The sequence below is a fragment of the Rosa rugosa genome, chromosome 7 (assembly GCF_958449725.1).
Source record: "Rosa rugosa chromosome 7, drRosRugo1.1, whole genome shotgun sequence".
Classification (NCBI taxonomy): domain Eukaryota; kingdom Viridiplantae; phylum Streptophyta; class Magnoliopsida; order Rosales; family Rosaceae; genus Rosa; species Rosa rugosa.
Window position 1 is genome coordinate 6,538,947 of NC_084826.1, and position 20,100 is coordinate 6,559,046.

The following is a 20,100-nucleotide window of genomic DNA, read 5'->3' on the forward strand; positions in this document are numbered from 1 at the left end:
CTTGGTAGGCAATCTTGTTACTTTTTCAAATGAAATGCACAGCTAATTATTGGCAAAAGTAGAGGGTATGCTGTTGAGGAAGATAATTGCAACTCGATTTCACAATAGTAGAATTCATTCCTGGTTATAACTGTCAACAAATTCAAAAATCAAGCACTCAGAGAGTAGTTACAACCGAAATCAACAATAGGCTCAGAAGGGGAAGACACCTACCAATATGCACACCAATTTACAATACTATGGCATGGCCTAAATCTTCTACACACACTCGCTTACACGCGCGCACACACAACCCCCCAATTTACAATACTGAGTATGGCATAGCCTATATCTTCTATATAGTATACACACACACACACACCCTTTTTAGCATCAACATACAAGCCAAGAGCTGAGAGTGAGCAGCAAAACCGACAAACGACAACAGTAAAAGAATCACAAGAATGAGGGAGACCACAAGAAGGATGTCTGCAAATATATGATTGCATCCTGCTATTTGACTTTAATATCATCCTTGGTTTCGGAGGCAGGGGTTTTCGAGCCTGGAGATTTCCCGGTAATAACTCTCTTTGCCTTCACAAGTGTCTGCTTGACCTTTGATAAAATGGTATTTGATTGTTTTTGAGAGGGCTTAGCTGGAACTTCTTTTGGCTGGTCTTCAGAGGACTTTGTGTCATCACCATCTTTTGCGGGATGCTCTATATTTCGATCAGATTTTGCAACATCCTCAATGGTTTTCTCCAATGTAACAGGTTCATCACCTTTCACTTCTGGCTCAGATGGCTTGGATTCTCCAAGTGGTTCAGTAACCAATGTAGTGACTTCATCCTGCTTCTCTTCTACATTATCTTCTTTCTTGGTTTCAACTGTACCTGGTGTCTCATCTTTTATGTGTTCTGCCTTTTCATTTTCTGCCGCAGGTTCAACATCTTTCCCTGCTCCCTCAAATGATTTTTCTATAACTTCAGATGGAGTAATAACGTAGCTGTTGACATCTGCTTTATCTTGCTGAGTTAAAACCTCGTCAAGCACATTTTTGCTATCGTCTTTAGATTGCACATTCTTTGTTTCATTTGCTTCTTCAACCTTCTCAAATTCAACTCTTGCGTCTTCTGCTAGCTTCTCAACCACATCAACCCCACTTGATTCTTTCTTTTGATCCGCTAGAATTGGTTGACTTGAATCCTCAATTATCTCATCTTTCTTTTCACTCTCATTGGTTTCAGCAATCTTTCCCACATTATCTTCTCCAACCTCTTCCAACTTCACCGCTGTCTCATCTGCTATCTTCTCAATTACATCAGCACCACTTAAATCTTTCTTTTCATCCTCTAAAATTGGTTGAATTTTATCCTCAGTTATCACACTCTTTCCATCCTCACTTTCCACATTCTTTTCTCCAACCTTTTCGACTTCCACTGCTGCCTCTTCTGCGGGCTTCTCAACCACATCAAGTTCAATTAGTTCTTTCTTTTCGTCTAATTCAATTGGTTGAGTTGATTCCTCAGTTACCACATTACTCTTTTCCTTCTCTTCAATCTCCAGAGTCTCCACATTTCCTTCTCGTACTGTTCCCAACTTTACCGATGCCTCTTCTGCTAGTTTCTCAACTACCTCAATCCCATTTTCTTCCTCTTTAATTGGTTCAGCTGAATATTCAGTTACAGCAACTTCCTTTTCAGTCTCTTTAGTTTCCAGAACCTCTCCTCCAACCTTTTCAATCTCCACTGCTGCCTCTTCTTGTAGCTTCTCAACCACATCGACCTCAGTTACTTCCTTCTTTTGGTCCTCAGAAGCAACTGTTTCTGTGGCGTCAGGTAGAGAATAATCTGCTCCATCTCTATTAAGCAAAACCACTTCTGGACTTTTGACTTGACTAGATTCGTAGTCTTTATCAGTTTGCTCGTCCTCTAGTATTGCGGAAGCTTCAACCTTAGACCCTTCATCTTTCACAATATTATCCTCCAGACATTTTTCAGCTCCAACTTCATCATGTGTTTTCTCTTCTTCTTTAACTTTGGGTTGCTCTGGTGCTTCCTCCACTTCTAGACTATGCGTGTTCTCTGCTTCAGTTTTCCCTTCCTCCAAGAATGAGATAGGCTCAACCTTATCAGCTGCAGGCCCTTCATCTTTCACCTTTTCATCCTGCACGCTTTTCTCAAGTTCAACCTCCTCAAGCTTTGTCTCAACTTCTTGAGTAACTTCAGATGGCTCTCCTGGCTTTTCCTCCACTTCAGCAGTAGCAAGTTCTGGCTTCTGCACTTCCAAAGACTCCAGTTCTGAATCTTTAATCTCTGTTAGGACTGTTTCCACTGACTCTTTGTCAGTAGTAACCTCCAGTGCCTCCACTGGTTTCTCAATAGCTTCATATGATGATTGAGGAGCATCAACTATCTTTGGTTGTTCTACTTGCCCTTTCTCTATGATTTCTATAGCTGGTTCTTTTGGTGCTTCTCTTACTATAGACTCAGTTGAACTCTCAACCTCCTCCGGGATCTTCACAGCATCAGCTACTTGCTCTGGAATATCAGGAATGGGGTCACTTTCCACCTTTGATTCTTCTACAAGTGGAACATCTGAGACAGCAGCATCAGCCTTCTTCTCAGCCTCAACCACTTGCTCTAGAATATCAGGAATGGGGTCATTTCCGACCTTTGTTTCATCTACAAGTGGAATATCTGAGACAGGAGCATCAACAATCTTCTCAGCCTCAACTACAGGAGGTTCAATCTTCTCATGATCGACAGCTTCAGATTTATGTGGTGTTTCTAGACTTAATGAATCATCAGTTTTAAGTATTTCTTCTCCATTCTCTTTGGTTAAAGGAACACCATCTTCTTCATCAGCCTTTTTCTCTTCACTCACCTTCTTTGCAACTTGCTGCAGTTATTGAAAATGATATATATATAATCCATTCAGGAATAGATTTGACATAGAAAATTCAACCAACCCAACTATAGGTAGGCGCATATTATAGGTGTGTATCAAACACGAAAGTCACTATAAGCTATGCTTTTGATCTCTTTTAGCATCTATACGTTATTATGTTCCTTTACAGATAAATTTGACAAGAACCAGTTATTAAGATCGCTTGATCCAATTCCAATAAGAAGGCTCTATCAATCAAGCCTATCTGGTCAAGGGGTCTATTTCGATTCTAATATCTTCTGCATACTGCTTCCTAAAAGATCATGATCATGATCAAATATCATTCATATGAATCATATCCAAAACAAAGTACAGGCATAATCACAAGTTGGTATTGACAGAGTCTAACTAGCTAGTTCAGAAAACATATATTATAAAATTAAGCAGCACCTAAACTTTGGATCATCTGAACTCTGAAATCCCTTAAAAAGATTGACCATACTTGATCACTGAAGTTAGATACATATCGGAGTAATCGGAGTGAAGTAGAGATCGAAGGAACTAACCTCATCATCAGTAGTAGGAATCGGAGGTGATGCAACAGTTTCAGTAGCCATCAGAATTCAACTTCAAGGTGATCACTCGACTTCCAGTAGCTTAGAGGTCCAAGTGAAACTAAAAGCAGAGAAACTAAAGCAGAAAGGTGAAAAAGGAATGATATGGTTGGCAACAACCCCTAAAAGAAGGCTAAGTGAACTTTTGGGAAGAAGAAGGTGATGAACAGCTACCACCAAAATAAGAAAAACAGGTTGTCAAAAGAGAGGCCACATCACATGGTCTGGCACATGCACTATAGCAATGATTAGGGTTAGGAGTCCCAGTTGCTTTTGTTTATCCACAGAAAGTACTTAATAAAATAGAGTGACAATTACAGTGGGGTTGGAGTTGGACGGGCACCACCAGACCCTTCTGCCTTCTGAGTATAATTTTTCTTCTTTTGGCCAAATAGGGCCTTCTGAGTTTGAACGGTCTGAAAATTTTTAAGTGTCAATGTTGGGGCCGTGGCGGCCATGCAGAGCACTATATGTGTGTGTATATGTATTTTTTTTTTTTTTTAAGAAAGAAGAAAGTTTTTTATTACTAGGTACGATTAAAGTCGTACATGAGGGCATCCAGTATAATATCTGGAGCAGTTACAAACCATTCAAATTGTACTCAAAACTAAGAGCAGCCAACCTATGAGTTACAACATTAGCCTGTCTAGGGGAAAAAGTAATGGAGAAATCTATACTAGAGTGAAGGAGACTTTGGACATCAGCAACTAAGGCTCTCAATGGTGACAAATCACAATCCCAAGCATAAATAGCTTGTACCGCCATTAGACAATCACTTTCCACTACTGCATTCGTAATATGCATGGCTTGCAGTAACTCCAATCCCTTCTTCAGAGCCAAAAGCTCAACATGTAATGGAGAACTAACAAACTGCACACGACTAGAGAAGGCAGCAAGGAATTGACCAAGAGAGTTACGAAGGACACCGCCTGTACCCCCAAACTACACATTAGGTAGAAAAGCACCATCCACATTCAATTTCACTTTTTCACCCGAAGGAGCTAGCCAGCGTTTACTGGCTTTCTGTCGAACTGATGTGGCAGTGGTACAAGGTTTATTAGCCTGCAGATACTCCTCATACCAGGCCATAGACGATGCCACCAACCCTGGACTAGTTTGATAGACTCTATAAGTCAATTTGCCTCAATTTCAGTTCTCACATTTAAGGTGAACTTTGCTGTACAGTGTCTTCTAAGAAAAAAAAAAAAACTTTGCTATACAATGAGCTACCACATTGGATTCCCGGGGTTAGAAGGAAACACTAGTGGTACTAGACGGTGTGCATATGCATCTTCATGACTTCGACACAAACTCCCTCCTCTCACCAACTCAGGTCATTTGGGTTGATCAATGTTTGCCGCTTCCATACTATCAACCACCACAAGGACCACAACCAAAGGAACAATACACGCATCAACGGCGAACCGAATGTCCGCCTTTAGTGCCAACAACTCGGTGATTAATGGTGTGAACACATCATGTATAGGAGAAGCATCTGCTCCCACCAAATCCCCCACTTCATTTTGGACACACACGCAAAGTAAGTACTTGACAAATTGATAATGTGAATAGTATTACCTCTTTCATATATATCATTTAAATGAGTGTCTCCATATTGTTTATATAAATTAGAGTTTGATGAGTAAGGAGTTGAGTTTAGGGGAGAATCTGCAATTGATTAGGTTACATGACTCAAACTTTTACCCAAATCTTGTTGCAAGCTATAACCTTATATTCCAAAAATGGTTTATTCTCTCCCAAAGTCATTTCTTTTAGACTTTTAGTTTCCTCATACATTTTCTTTCAAGAGTTTAACTCAATTTTTTTTTTTTGGCAATCAAAAAAAAAATTAAATAAAAAAGATAACACCTAAGGGAGGGATATGAAGGCAAGACCCCTTAGAAGAAGCAACAAAACCAAAAGGCAACCAAAACATAAGCAAGATTAAGCATAGCCGATTTAGGGTATGAAAGTGACTCTTTATCTCTCTCGTTTGTAGTCGAAAGGCAGTACGTACAATTTCAAGATCGTTTTTCTTCGATCAAATCTCCTACCTCCATCTCTTCTACATATCCGCAACCCTTCCAATCTCCCTCCCTTTGATCGGCCTCTGATTGACTACTATACCTCTCATGTTCATCTTTTGTTTCTCCCTAAATATCCAAATGGCAGGTGGCGTGGTGGCAGTCTCATCCAAGTTAGCCGCGGCTCTGGCCATCGGCGTAGGTAGTGGGGAGCCCCCAGTTGACTCGGTGGCAGATCATATTCTTAGTTCACCTTATGTTTTCATGTCTCAGATTTGGTCTTGGTTTATTGATCCGGGCGGTAGAGGGTTTGTTTGGTGCTGGAGGTGATATTGGCGGCATAGATGCTGGCGGGGGCAAGGTTGTTGATGCTGGCGGCGTTGCTGGTGTAGGGCTGACTAGGTGTCACAAGCCGCACTTAAGAGTAGTGCTATTGTAACACTTTATGAAGGAGATGTCCAAGAGGGGCAAGCCTTGGGACCCAATGGCAAGCTTGGAGCTAAATGAAGGTAGAGCGGCATTGTCTTAATTAAATGGAACTTTGTGATTTTCTAGTTTGAGGTACTTTGGCTTGGAATTTGGCAAAACTCAAAACGTGAGAAATGGCAAGGACCTCGAGACGATTTCAATGCACTTGATAGCATGTCATTTGGAATTCATGTGAATTAGTTATGGATTATTATTTGCCTCATATATTTTGATGTTTCCTCTCACCTTGCCTATTTAAGCCCGATATGTTCTATAGGTGGATACATAGTGTCTAGCTCTTCATCACCCCTGGTGCTAGTCTTCATGGGCACTAAGTGAGCTTCTCCTAGGCACCCGTTCGGGCCTAGGGCCTAGGAGTCGGGCATATATCATCAGAAAGGGACGACATATGTTTCAATGAGTCAGGAAGTCTCATGGACAGTATCAGCTTTAAAAGCTGGTATTGCGGGTCAGCATCGAACGGCGTTAGACAAACATGTGGACTTACGAAAGATATGTCGAGACCTCATGGTGCTCATTGGCCACGGAGTAAGCGACAAGGGGATGAGTTTGGGTTCAACCTTCCCCAAAGGAAAGTGGTGCCAGCAAGCACAGGACATGCGACACCGTGCTAAAGCAAAGGAAGCTAAAGAGGGGCATCGAGGATGAGTTGCTCACTCAAGCGGCGTGCCAACAAGCAGGATGACGTGCCTGCTTGAGGATTGGCCTACCGGCCAGAGCAGGACTTAGAGGCATGACGAATATCAAGCCGATAACAATGCTAGCCTCGGTGAAAAGGTAAGGCCGTAAGGCCAAGATGACTTATTAGTAAGACGCTCTAGGATTGAGTTGCGGGCAAGTGTTGCCCATGAGCCTAGTGGGCCGTGCAGGTGATGTCTACAGGGCTAATGAGATGTGCAAACTACTAAGGAATGACCCAATGAGGGAATGTAAAGGTCAACTAGGTCTTAGCGTGATGTCATGCCACTTGCTATCTATGTGCGAGATGCATGTGGGTTAGTAATGGGCTGACACAAGCTGAGATGACATGGAGTCGATTGGATGAGTGTCTTTAGAAGACGACCCTGACACAAGGAAGAAATCAATCAATCACAAGGTGTGAGACTCTAGTGTGAGTAGCTTTCGTTGGTTAAACCTTATAAATAAGGGGACGATATGTGAAGGGTCTAATAGATAAGAGAAACACACAAAGAAAAGGAAATTGGAGCCTTATGGAAGGAAGGAAGATAGGCTGGCCTTGGTTTAGAGGAACCTCAGTGCCTCACGGGCATATTCTGCTGCATGATCGTGACACTAGGGCTTCCAATGGATTATGGGCTTCTGGGCCTCTGTTTTCGGATGGGCTATTGGGCTTGGAAACCCAATAGATTTGTTTATTTAAGTTTTTTGTTTATTTTGTTTTGTTGGAATCTAGAGTGGGAGCTTGATCTCCTTATTTTGTTTTTTCATTTACCCTTTGTTGTTGGGCTTGAAGTAACAGGCTGAGCCTAGCACACTGTTTATTTTTAGTTTTTTTGTATGCAGGTCAATAGTGGGGCGTGTCGTTATTTTTTAGTATGGACGTGGCGGGCTTACCCCACTTATTGTCATGTATATGTGGATCTTAAGAGCTGGAGTCTTTGTTACTACTTAGGGGCTTATTTCCAGACTGTTTTTAACTTCTTGTAACATTTGGTTACTATTTATACGCCTCTTCTCATAAAAATAGGATTAAATACTCGTTACTCCTCATACTTTTGCATGAAAAACAGTTTAGTCCAAAATTTTAAAATTAAACAGTTTAGTCCTTATTCTTTCTAATTTTCACACAACAGGTCCTAAAATGACTATTATACCCCTCACTTTTTTATTTTTTTTATTTTTCTCTCTTTTTATTTTTTATTTTTTCTGCCTCTCTCTCTCTCTATACACACACACACATACATGTATGTGTGTGTGTGTGTGTGTGTATATATATATACACACACACTATATATATATATATATATGTAGAGAGAGAAAAAAATAAAAAGTGAGGGGTATAATAGTCATTTTAGGACCTGTTGTGTGAGAATTAGAAAGAATAAGGACTAAACTATTTAATTTAAAAAATTTGGACTAAACTGTTTTTCATGCAAAAGTATGTGGAGTAACGAGTATTTAATCCAAAATAATAATAACAAAAAAAAAAAACTGATTGAATCAAAAATCAAGAGGCGTAACGAGCGTCTGATTCTGGTTAGGGGTTAAGGATCTCATGAATATCTTTTGGTCTTCAATTTATTATTTTGAGACTTAAAAGGATTCTCATATTTCAGAATTGCTTCACCTTCATCAAACGAGGAACACAAAGGACTTCTCAACCTGAGCATATGCCTAAGGGGCTCTTCATTTTCCAAATCACCTAATAGATTTTAGCTCAATGACCACTAGATTCTACCAAAGCAGAATTTATATTATTTGTGCCAAGCAAAGTGTCATTGCGCTTTCTAACTGTGTCTTGCTCATCTGCAACAATGCTCTCACGTTGCTGCATCTGAGCAAGAATCTCAAAACTACTACAAGTGAAAATATTGACATTAACATTACTCGGAGAATTTGTTAGAACTGAACTTGCAACTGGGCTTGGAATATTCTGTCCTATCTCCTGTGCTATTGGAATAATGGCTCTACAACAAATAGAGCAATAGTTTTTTCAACAATTAGAATAGTAACCTTCTCAACAATTGGAGTTTATTCAACAACATCCATAAGCCGGTTTAATTTTGAATCAACAGCCACTGCTTCAACTTGAGGTAGGAATCCCTATTCATCTAACCTGTCAGAGAAGTATCAACCTTGAGGAAAGTTTGGGGAAAAGAGATGTGGAGTTGAGTTTTAGGTTTGTTTTTCCAAATTTTAAGTTTGAAAGAAAGATTTTGAAGGAATGCCAGAGTGGTAGATTGTAAGAAAGATACTAGGTGAGGTACTGTAATCATTTGTTTTATCAAACTCTATGAAGGTTAACAAGAAAGTTACCTTCATAAACAAAAGAAAGTAAAAGAGAAGGAGAGGAAAAAGTAGTAAAGCATGTGAGTCACTGGCTGACAGCTGAACCCACCATGTTGGTGCCATAACAAAGAAAAATGAACAGACTTCTCTATCCTTCTTGCTGAAGCAACAAGCGCATATTATATGAAGAGTTTCATGAGGATGAGTATTCTTTATGCTATTCATGGGCCTGTAGATGGCAAGCTTGATAGCTTTTAGGCTTTTCTTCTTTCCAAAAGGGGAAGATGAGTGTAGCATTTAGAACTTAGGCAGGTCCAAAGATGGTTGTGAATTGGGTTAGGCCTTTCTGTTTTCATCTGGCTTTGACAGATTTTCAGTAGGAGTATTGTGTTTGAAGACGTACTGAAATAGGGTCCGATAGGTTTCCACATTATTTGATCTCTCAACTTAGAAGTTTAAAACACCCATTTCATGCAATCTTGTCAGGCTAACTAGCTACAGTTTTTTTTTTTTTTTTTTTGACAAAGACTAACTACATGTTTGGATAAGTAGCTAGATTCAAACACTAGTCCTGAATCTGTTTCAGAAGGTTTTACTTCTCTACTGATACCAATTTCATGCACAATGCACTTGTAAAATAATTTCCATTCGTTGAGGTTTGAATAGTTGTTGTGGTTGAGAATGAGGCGGAGAAAGAGATGGATGGATTTACGAATAGGGCCTTGGTCTGAGATGGATTAGATACTGAAGTGTCTGCATGTCATGGACCTCAGTTCACTTTTTTTGTTGGTTATGATATTGATTAGACACCTATAATCAAAATCTGTTTAGGCAAAGCACCAATGAGACTGAAACACCAGTTCTCAAAAGCACACACTGATTGAGACTCAATTTTCTGAAAGCATAATTCCTATTAGAATCTCCAACAGTTGGTTTAAGGGCATAAGTTCTCTCCCAAATTAGAAGTAATGATGTAAACGAGGGCGAGAAAGTTGACTATCATTTCCCACTAGAAAGCAAAAGCAAATGTGTAATTATGCAAGGATGGGGTACAAAGTGAGCAATTCAACCAGACAAAGCTTTTTGATAATTGATGGGGTTAATTTAATGGCTTCAAACAGTTTGCTTATAATGTTGCCTTCATATTGAATTAAAGTCAATTACCCCTGCAACTTACACAATTTGACACTAATCAACTCTTTCCTACATCATTACGTGTTGCTAATGGGGAATCAATGGTAGAGTTTTTACTTATAATGATTGTGATCGAGATCTTAAGCTTCTAGATATGGGAATTAAGCAAACGTCAGGGCTCATGATACTGATGCTCATGTTTCTATCATAATCATCACTGTGTGACAAGATAATTAAGTTTTAGTTGTGATTTAACTAAATCTCATGAGAAAGCCATGTGCTTATGTTTCCAACTAGGTCTAATGGGCCAATTGAGTAGATACATTATGGTCATCTCATATGTAACCTTTCTAGGCTCTACCAGATTCATCTCTCCAGCAACACAATGTGGTGTGTTTCCCACAAATTCTTTTCCTTCACAAGTGTCCTAAGCACTTCTTAGCCATAAACTTGGGGCAAAGCACTAAAGGGTTATCTCATTCATAATCTTAATTATAAGAGAACATGCATAAGCATACAAAAAACCAGCAAAAAAATCCCCTAAATCCAAACTGGTATTAGGCTGCTGTCATCGCAGTCATAATCCTAATTATCGTGATTTGAATGGTTAGTCTGACATAAATATCTGTAGTTTAAAGAACTTACTTAGCAGTGAGTGTCATTCTGTTAAACTGAGTAAAAGGTTTCTCTTTGCAGTCAATTAGTTGTCGGTTTTAGAATGAATTAGCTTATGAAAAGATGGCTTTAAGGGATAGTGCAAAAGAGGGGCATCTCCATTTTTCAAGGGCATATGGATTATGTCTCCCTCCATCTCAATAACTTTTTTCATAATGATCTTCCCCAAATCTCTCTCTCCATGAATTTCATTTTACGAATTTCCAATCAAAATCGGCCTGTTGTATCGTGCCTTTTTCTTTACGTAAGATGTTGTGATTTACACTTGCTTAAATGATGAATGCATTTAAAGTAGTGCTAATAATAGTTTATCAAAAACCTCCCACATGATGATAGCTCACACTTTGCCTAAGATACAGAGAACTAATTAAGTTCTGATAAGACTTTCTTCTTTCCACAGAAGAATATGTGAACCCCAACTCTGAGAGAACCTGAGTGGAAATTTTTTCTGTAAAGTGAGCTCACACAAATCAACTGATGCAAAAGCTTTTATCTTTATAGAATGAAGGAAATAACCAGAGAACATAATAAAATACATGTGTGTTAACGTTGTCAATCACTTTCTCTAGCTAGGTCTGCTGGAGCTTAAATTAGAGAGAAGAGTAGGGTTACTTTTTTCATTGTATGGATGATTCTAATGCAAAGCTGCAAAACACATAAAGAGTCTTGCAGATTAATCTTTCTTCTTCTCAAATGGTACAGTGGACCACTTAATAATCAAGCTAGGTAATTAATAAAAGGGCATGGGCCTGCAGAGACTGATATTACATATATGCTGATTAACAAAAGACCCACAACCCTATTTCTATGCAATTTCATTTTTGATGTGTTGTTCTTGAAAGTGAATAACTTTTTGGGACCAATATATTGCCTCTTACATGCATTGTAAGTTCTCAAGTAGATATATTCTCTAGCTAGTCCAGCTCAGATAGTTGTAATATACAAATGTACATTAATTTCAAGTAGTGATTTTGGATTAGATCTGTCCCAACCTTTGTCTGGCCATGATTACTAAAGTGTTTAAGAGGGCAACCCCTTATGCACCTCTCTTGTCCTTAATTGATGACCCTTGAACAGTACTACAATGCAAACATTATCTTGATTAACATCAACATGAATCAAGCTAAAGCCCTCCCTTTGTGTGGTTCTTGAGGCTTTAGGGTACTAGATGGAGTAATGGACCAAGAACTAGAATATTCTGCAGGTAAATTACATTTCAATGCAGACCAAGGTAAATGAAGAAGAAGAAGAAGAAGAAAAAGAAAATGAAATGAATTCTTTAAAACCTTCCAATCATTTGAAGACAGAGGACAGAGATTCATTCATTCCCTAGATAACAGGGTCAAAAAGATAAAAAGAAGAAGAGCTAGTATTAAACTAAGAAGTAAACCCCATATTAACCAATTTTCTATATGCAGAGAGTGGATTAAAGAAAGGTGAAAAACCCAGAAATGACAGCAAAGCTTCAGCCGACAGATGATTAAATATGTGATTTGGGATAAGCAAAAAGAACAAGGGGAATAAACATGTAACCATAGTTGACTTATTCATAGAACAGCTCATAGGGTTCATGATGAGGCATGGAGATTACAAGCATCTTCTTATGGGGTCTGGTTTTAATTAATTAATACTTCAAATATAAACACAGAGGGATGTCTGAATTGAGACATTGCTAATGTCAAGGGAAGCTTCATAATACAAAGAACAAGTGGACAGGCTATTACAGAAAGTTATTATTATTATTCTTATCATCTTCATCTTGATCAAGAGGAATGTGTTTAGTTAAGGAGAAATTGTTTATTTATATATATGGGGAAGACATTTACTAGTTTGGATGTTTGTATCCCATGCATACTCTATGATGTAGGACGAGAATGGGCCTGGTTTAGCCAGAAAACTAGAAAAATAAAGAAGCAGCGTGAAATCAAGAAGAGTGATTGGAAAATAGGTAATTCACGCATAATGAGGTTACTAGCCGCTGCAATATCCAAGAAAATTTGGTTTTGGACTTTTCAGGTTTCTCGTGCGAAAAGTCAGGTTTTGGATTGTAAATCAGATTGGAGTAAATTTTGGCCAGAATGTCCGTTTGAGAGGTATCATCTGGAATGCGAACGACGAGATCTTCAAGACTCACTTTAGTGAGCCCTAACAGATTTAGGCCAAAATATATCGTTTTAATTATCCGATTCGAGATTTAATATTTTTTAAGCTAGTTTTACATTTGTTTTAGGATTCTTTTTATTTAGGTTTTTATTTTCCTTTTTAATTTGGATTCTTTAGGATTTATTGTTTGATTATGATTATGATTAGATTATGACTTGGATGCCTATATAAGCACCATCATGCAATGTATTAAGATCAGTTTATCAAATCAAATTTAATTAAATGAGAGATTTTTCTCAAGTTCTCTGGTGGATTACAGATTTATCTTTTTAGGGTTTATTCTTGTAAACCCAGGTTACTTCCGACTGCGTCAGGTGGTATCAGAGTAGGTCTTTCCTGTCTCTCTTATTTACCTCGATTATCCATGGGTGACGAACGTACTACCCCAGTTATAAGAGCGGATTTGGATGCCCTTACCGCTCAGATGATTGCACAGATGACTGCTGTCGTGAACGCTCAAATGGCAGCCATAACGCTCAAATTGCAGAATTTCTTGGGTTGTTGGAAGGAAGAAACAACAACAACTATAACAGAGGTGGGGAAGGACAACGTGCTAGAGCTCCACGTGGTGGTGGAGGTGATATTAATTATGATTCCGAGGTTCTCATAACCAAGGCTGATATTCCTTACTTTTCTGGTCACATGAGCGCAGATGATTTTCTGGATTGGCAGGTTAAAGTGGATAGATTCTGTGAGATCATGGAGGTTCCAGAACACAAGCAAACTAAGATGGTTTCTTTGAAGCTAAAGAAAGATGTTGCTTATTGGTGGGATCCGTTGCAGAGCTCTCGTCAAAGGCAAAGAAAAGAGTGTGTTCGGACATGGCGGAAGATGAAAGGTCTTCTTAGCGAAAAATTTTTGCCTAGAGATTTTTCGATCAAGAATTAGCCTCTTAAAGTTTTTGAGAAGAAGTTAAAGTCCAAAGAGTTTTCTTTGCCCATTGAGATTAATAGTTTATCTGAAGAAAAGCCAGAAAATTTTCTAATGGAAGAAGCTCCACAAGAAATCATCCATGATGATCAAGAAGATGTTAAAGATGAAATTGCTCATGAAGACATGGTTATTTGTAATGATGAAGTGTTGGATCCTGAAATAAATCATTCAGAACCCGATGTCATTCAAGAATGCAACCTTGAGAGCCAAGAAGAATCTACTAAGGTTGTCTATGAAAGCCAAAATGCATATGATAGACTCATCTATGGTGTTGAGTTCATGATTGTGCCATCAGAATATGCAGAAGATCCGGCCAATAATCCACAGGCTCAATTGTCTAATTTTTTCTCAGGTCTTTTGTCTACCTATTCTTGTCCTTTATTGAAGAGGCAGTAAGAAACATAGAGAAGCATGAAAAGATAAATATGGAAGCATGAACACGATAGTAAGAGGTTCCATCAAGCGTTGAAAGCCATATGAGATGAGCTAGAATCCACTAGCAATTACAGGCACAGCCGTAAGGAACATAGAGAAACTTCTCTAATATTTGGTTTTTTATTGATAACTTCAATGAAAATTACAATCTAAGAGGTGCCTTATATAGGGCACATAGCATAAACCTAATACAACTAGAAAACATAAAGAACAATTTATTGTAGACTAAAACTAGGAAACCTAATTAAACCTGATTAAATAAAAATCGGAAATAGAATCCTAGCTTCTAAAAAATATTACGCTTGGAATCCTAATCAAGATTTTGCTCGAGAATCCCGATATATTCAAAAGAGTAATTTATGATTAATTTCATCATTAAGAAGCCTATTTGAATACCAATTTCCAATATTCAAATTATTCTTCTTAATGTGAAGACGCTTCTTTCTTTTCGAGATTTTTTGTTGAAATTGGCTAAAATCTCGTCCTACATCACTCTAGCCTTTGCCTTCCATAGAATACTTCTTCATCCATAACTATAAAGGAGAAGCTTATTCGTTTTCTTTTAACCCTTTATGCAAAAACAGTTGTTTACTTCACAAGAACAGTTTGCACTAACATTAGGGTTTTCTTAATGAAAACAAGTAAAAGAGGCCCGTGCGTGGGTAGAGAAGAGGAATTCAAGAGTCAAATCAAGTACTCCACATACAAATACTAGTCTCGAAAGCTTAAGTTTATTAGATAATGAGTCAACAATGTATAATAAGCTAACTGACTATGGCTAGCATATAATAAGTATTGCATAAACAATATTAGCTTATTAGAGAATCAGTCAATAATGTATATGAAGCTAATCGGCCCTTACTAATGTATAAGACTTGTCTTGATCACTTTAATAACGTAATTGCATTATTGGATACAATATATTCCAAAGAAAGTTTTTTTTGATGACATATTTCAAAGAAAAGTTAGAAGGTGTTGTTCTTGTGTTTTTTCCATATACACAAAGTAATACAGAATTGTGTAGCCAAGTTGTCATGAATGAACTGATGATATTTTGAGAGCTCATCTGATGCAATTAATTGTTAACACATACCAAGCCACTGACTTAGTTCTAATAATGCAATCAATTTGTCTTCATTCAGCTTTCAAAATACATAATCAACAAAATAATTATGGAGAGCTATACTATTGTCATTACTATCATATTTATATAGAAAAGAATATACCTTTATTTAGCAATTACTTCTTTTCATCTGCATAGCTTTACTTGGCATTTGCACAGTCATACAACTTGTTCTGCATGGAGTCAGAAGATCAAATGAAAAGGGAAGACAATTAATAAAAAGAACTCAAAAACAAAGAAGTAGTTGGCAGAATTTGAATGATTTTCTAAGGAAATAAGACACACACCTCAATTTCTCAAATACATTGTGTTCTTGCAATCAATTATGAAACTTTTCAAAGTAATCATGATTTGGGAAAATTACCCAAAAAGCTGAGAGAAAAAAGGGGAGCTGTATAATCCCAAGTGTATGACACAAAAGTTGGTCAATAAAGGAGTGTACCAATGGAGTTCAGCATTTGATACATATACTTTCTTTCTTCACTAACAAGTTAGTGGTTAATGTTTTTGACAAAAGTATAGTACTATCAAACAGATTCAGGGGTGGAAGTGAAAGTGTGAAACTATGAATTTTTCTTTATGTGGGCTGAGAAGGCGAGAAGTAGAAGCGCGTATGATAGATCATTTTTCTTACTTTGTTGAACTTTACGTTAATCTCTTTAAAGCATTTTATTAAACACTTTATCTACACATTTTAGTTAAATGAAAGAAAATATATGAAGTAAGTTAAAATCCTCAGTAGATAAATGTAGATTGAGTGTCTTCACATGCACTCTTCTATTAACCGGTAACTAGACTACCCCTATGAGGCTATGACCACCAAATCTTTTCAGTAATTTAATCACCTGATTTAATTTCAAACCGTCTTTCAGAAAACAGTTCCAAATAATGAATGCATAGAGCTTCAGTTATTAACCATTTGTTGGTGTATATCCTACAACAGCAAAAATTACCAGTCATGGGTATTTCTCTGCCACAGAAATCTTCCCTTTTCCAAATGGGTATTGCTGCTTTTGCGTTAAGAACATTAATTAGGATAGAGTTTGATGAAATTGGTATTGCTTAATACTCAATACAATCTCCAAGCTTCAACATCTTCCATTTTTGACAATCTTTTGAAATGGACTGGATCATTTATAATCCCCATGCCACTGCAAACTTTTCAAATTTCCACGCTCTTCTAATTTATTTATTTATTATTATTATTTTTTTTAAATCGATAAGAGATTATGCGATATTAGTTCTTCGGAGGTAGACAATGTAGATGATATTAGTTCCACGCTCTTCTAATTTCCAACAATGAATTTATGTCAATTCCAAATTCCCCACGGATAGATTATATACATCTTTCAAGAAATGCCCTAGAAATGTACCAAGTTCTTAATCCTCAAACCTTAAGAGTCTTAGACAATGAGATTAAGACATATCAAAGTCAAATAATTGTAGCTCCATCTCCACATTACTGCTCTAGTTCCATGCATGCCTATCCATCACCAAGGTACACCCCCGCTGCATCTGGACGGTCCGATATCGATAGACCCCACCGTCGATGAGTCAAGTTAGTTGGAGGAAAGCAGAGGAACCCAACTCAAGAAAATGAAATAATAAACTCAAAACGTACAATCTCCAATCACCCTCATGACTAAGACTTCGCCCTCCCTATTAATTTGATTCCCTACCAGGCTGCCATTTCATTTTCTTAACCTCCTTATCATCTCTCCTTCTCTTTCCCTCTGTCTCTCTCTTCAGAAATTCCACCACTTCACTTCCAAAAGAATACAACAGTGTCAAAGCCTCTGAAATCCTCCTGTTTGTGCCAGCATTGCTATTTGCACAGGTGGGTTTGGAGTTGAGTGACTGAGATTCCACATGGGGAGGCATTCTTGTTGCTACAAGCAGAAGCTTAGGAAAGGCCTCTGGTCTCCTGAAGAAGATGAGAAGCTTCTCAATTACATCACTAAGCATGGCCATGGCTGTTGGAGCTCAGTCCCTAAGCTTGCAGGTAAATAACTAAGTACTAGTACTACACTCCAACCCCTAAAGTTCATCACTTTCAACAGGACTAAACCAAAAAGTTACTGTCTTTCTCTAATTATGTGTCATATGATTATGGTGTATGACGGTGTACATGATTTTCAGGCCTACAAAGATGTGGGAAGAGCTGCAGGTTGAGGTGGATAAACTACCTGAGGCCTGATTTGAAGAGAGGTCCATTCTCACAGCAAGAAGAGAATTTGATAATAGAGCTTCATGCAGTTCTGGGCAACAGGTATTTGATCATTTCTCTTTTCTTTTTCTGAAAATTATTCAAGAGCTTTTATTCATCTTCTGGGTTTTAAAGAAAATGAGGTTTTGTGCTACAACAGGTGGTCTCAGATTGCAGCTCAATTACCCGGAAGGACAGACAATGAGATCAAGAATCTATGGAATTCCTGCATTAAGAAGAAGCTGCGGCAAAGAGGCATTGACCCCAACACTCACAAACCAATCTCAGCAGAAACTGAACAAAATGATCACAGCAAAGAGATTAGCCAGCTGTCTCCGACAAACTACAAAAGCAACGAGCAGCAAAAAGCCTCTGTGGGATCCAATGAACTCAATCTGGTTGAGGCTGTAGCGAATTCGAAGCAACCCGAAAACCACAGGTACCCAGTTGAGGTCTCTTCTTCCAGTCAAGTTATCAGCAACAGAAACAGCACTCAAGAGTTCTTCATAGACAGAGCTGCCTGTTCCTCACATGAAGGCTCCACCACCACCAACTGCAGGCCTTCTGATTTTGTGGGGTATTTCTCTTTCCAGCATCACCACCAGTCGAATTTCGGGTCATCCTCAGATACCATGGGGCTCAATGCAGTAAACCCAAACCCAACTTTCAGCTTCCTCAATCAAAACTCCAGGTCCAACTCTGATCCTCAAATGGTGTCCGAGTTCAGTACTAGTATGAGTACACCACCAACACTTCTGCCCTCCATGTCAAGTGGCTCGCTTTTCGGCACACGTGTGAAGCCTTCCATTAGTCTTCCCTCTGATAATTCTTCCACTGTCTCATGGGACCAGTCCAGTGCCGGCTACAGTAACAATGGCGGGTTCGACAACACTGCAGCCGCTTTCTCTTGGGGGCTAATGCCAGAAGTGCCTGTAAAATCCGACGACGTAGAAGAGATTAACAAATGGTCCGAGTATCTCCATAGTCCATTTCTGATGGGAGCAAACACTATGCAGAATATAAACCAATCCTCTCCGTATAACAGTACTGAAATCAAACCAGAAACACAGTACTTCATGACCAACAATGGATCAAGTAGTACTAGTGCAGCCACCACAAGTTGGCCTCATCATCATCAGCAAGCCAGTAACTTACAAGCTTCTTCAGAAATGTACACAAAGGATCTTCAGAGACTCGCTGTAGCTTTTGGACAGACCCTTTAATTAGCTTCATCTTCAGCTCTAGCTATTCCGGCTAACTCGAGAGACCAAAATTTCAAATCATCACCAGAAGGTTATTAGTTTGATGAATGTGAGAGGAGGGCTTGGAAAGGCTTCTTCTGGTTATTACTAGTAAAGGTGTGTGTGGCTTCTATAGGATTCTTCTTCTTTTTTTTTCCAATTTTTTGTAAATGTGTCCGATTATACCAAAACTTCAATTTCTCTCAGCCTTTTTATTGTGATCATGTTCTTCCGATGGAGCTTATGTTCAAGCATCATACTGTGCATGCAATACAGTAGCTAGAATTACAGATTAAGGCTTGGTAATTACATTGTCTTCTACTATGTTTTACATAATTCCTAAATTCAATTCTTCTTCTTCATCAATTGCTTTTAGATAAAATTGTAATCATTCAATTTAATGTGTGGTGGAAAACTTAAAGTACTACTACCGGGTATGTAAAAAGAGGAGCAAAATAAAGAGTACTATCACTACTATGTTCAAGTATTGCAGCTTTTTACTTTTTTAGGCTTATGAGTCATGTCACTCCAGCATGTCATACAGTAAAAGGATTTATATTATATATAAAATTGGGTGTCCATGTATACAAGTTTGAACCAGGATGATTGCCTCTATGGTATTCAGCTTTTTTTCAAATCTGAAGTCCAGGGTGATGGTGACTCTAATCTATAAGATATCTGAAAATTTTGTTTCCTGGGATCCATATTATTTACTTTAATATTGTGTATACATCCCTTTCTGTCTTGATCCTTTTCACATTGAAATTAATGAAATATACACAAAATGATCTAGATGTTCTTTTTCTTGTGCAAAAATTTGAGTGACCTTTTTTCTCGAATGGGCGTCTATCAATGTCTCCTACAGATGAGATGTTTTCACTTTCACAACCTTTCAGTCACTTCCTCTCCCCTCTAAGAATATCTGGCCGACGAAACGCAATTATGGTTGTCTTTCTTTACTTTACTGCGTCATATCTAATAGATTAAAAACTAATACACTCAGTGATGAAACCAGAAATATGTCATTTCTAGTTGTGATAAAAAAATTGATATCATACTTCTCTAAAACATTTCATTGAACATCTTACTCATTTGTTAAAGAATAACCCCGAGAAACATTAGGGTGAAACTTGACTTGATCATAATAGGAGTAGGGAAAAACGGTCATTAGGGTTGATCGGCCCCATTGGCCCCATGCCGACCCTTCTCCATTGATGAACACATA

At 38.2% G+C, this 20,100-nt stretch overlaps 2 protein-coding genes across 2 annotated transcripts; one reads left to right on the forward strand and one right to left on the reverse strand.

Annotated features, from left to right (window-relative positions):
- Positions 1–97: 97 nt before the first annotated feature.
- On the reverse strand, positions 98–3,819 carry LOC133721195 (uncharacterized). Its single transcript, XM_062147744.1, has 2 exons — positions 3,435–3,819; positions 98–2,880 (listed from the first exon to the last, which is right to left on the reverse strand). Exons 1-2 carry the CDS (start codon positions 3,483–3,485, stop codon positions 493–495), a joined length of 2,439 nt encoding a protein of 812 aa, XP_062003728.1. The 5' UTR covers positions 3,486–3,819; the 3' UTR covers positions 98–492.
- Positions 3,820–17,115: 13,296 nt separating this feature from the next.
- LOC133722495 (transcription factor MYB61-like) lies at positions 17,116–19,181 on the forward strand. Its single transcript, XM_062149381.1, has 3 exons — positions 17,116–17,430; positions 17,568–17,697; positions 17,795–19,181. Exons 1-3 carry the CDS (start codon positions 17,298–17,300, stop codon positions 18,855–18,857), a joined length of 1,326 nt encoding a protein of 441 aa, XP_062005365.1. The 5' UTR covers positions 17,116–17,297; the 3' UTR covers positions 18,858–19,181.
- The last annotated feature ends 919 nt before the right edge of the window (positions 19,182–20,100 follow it).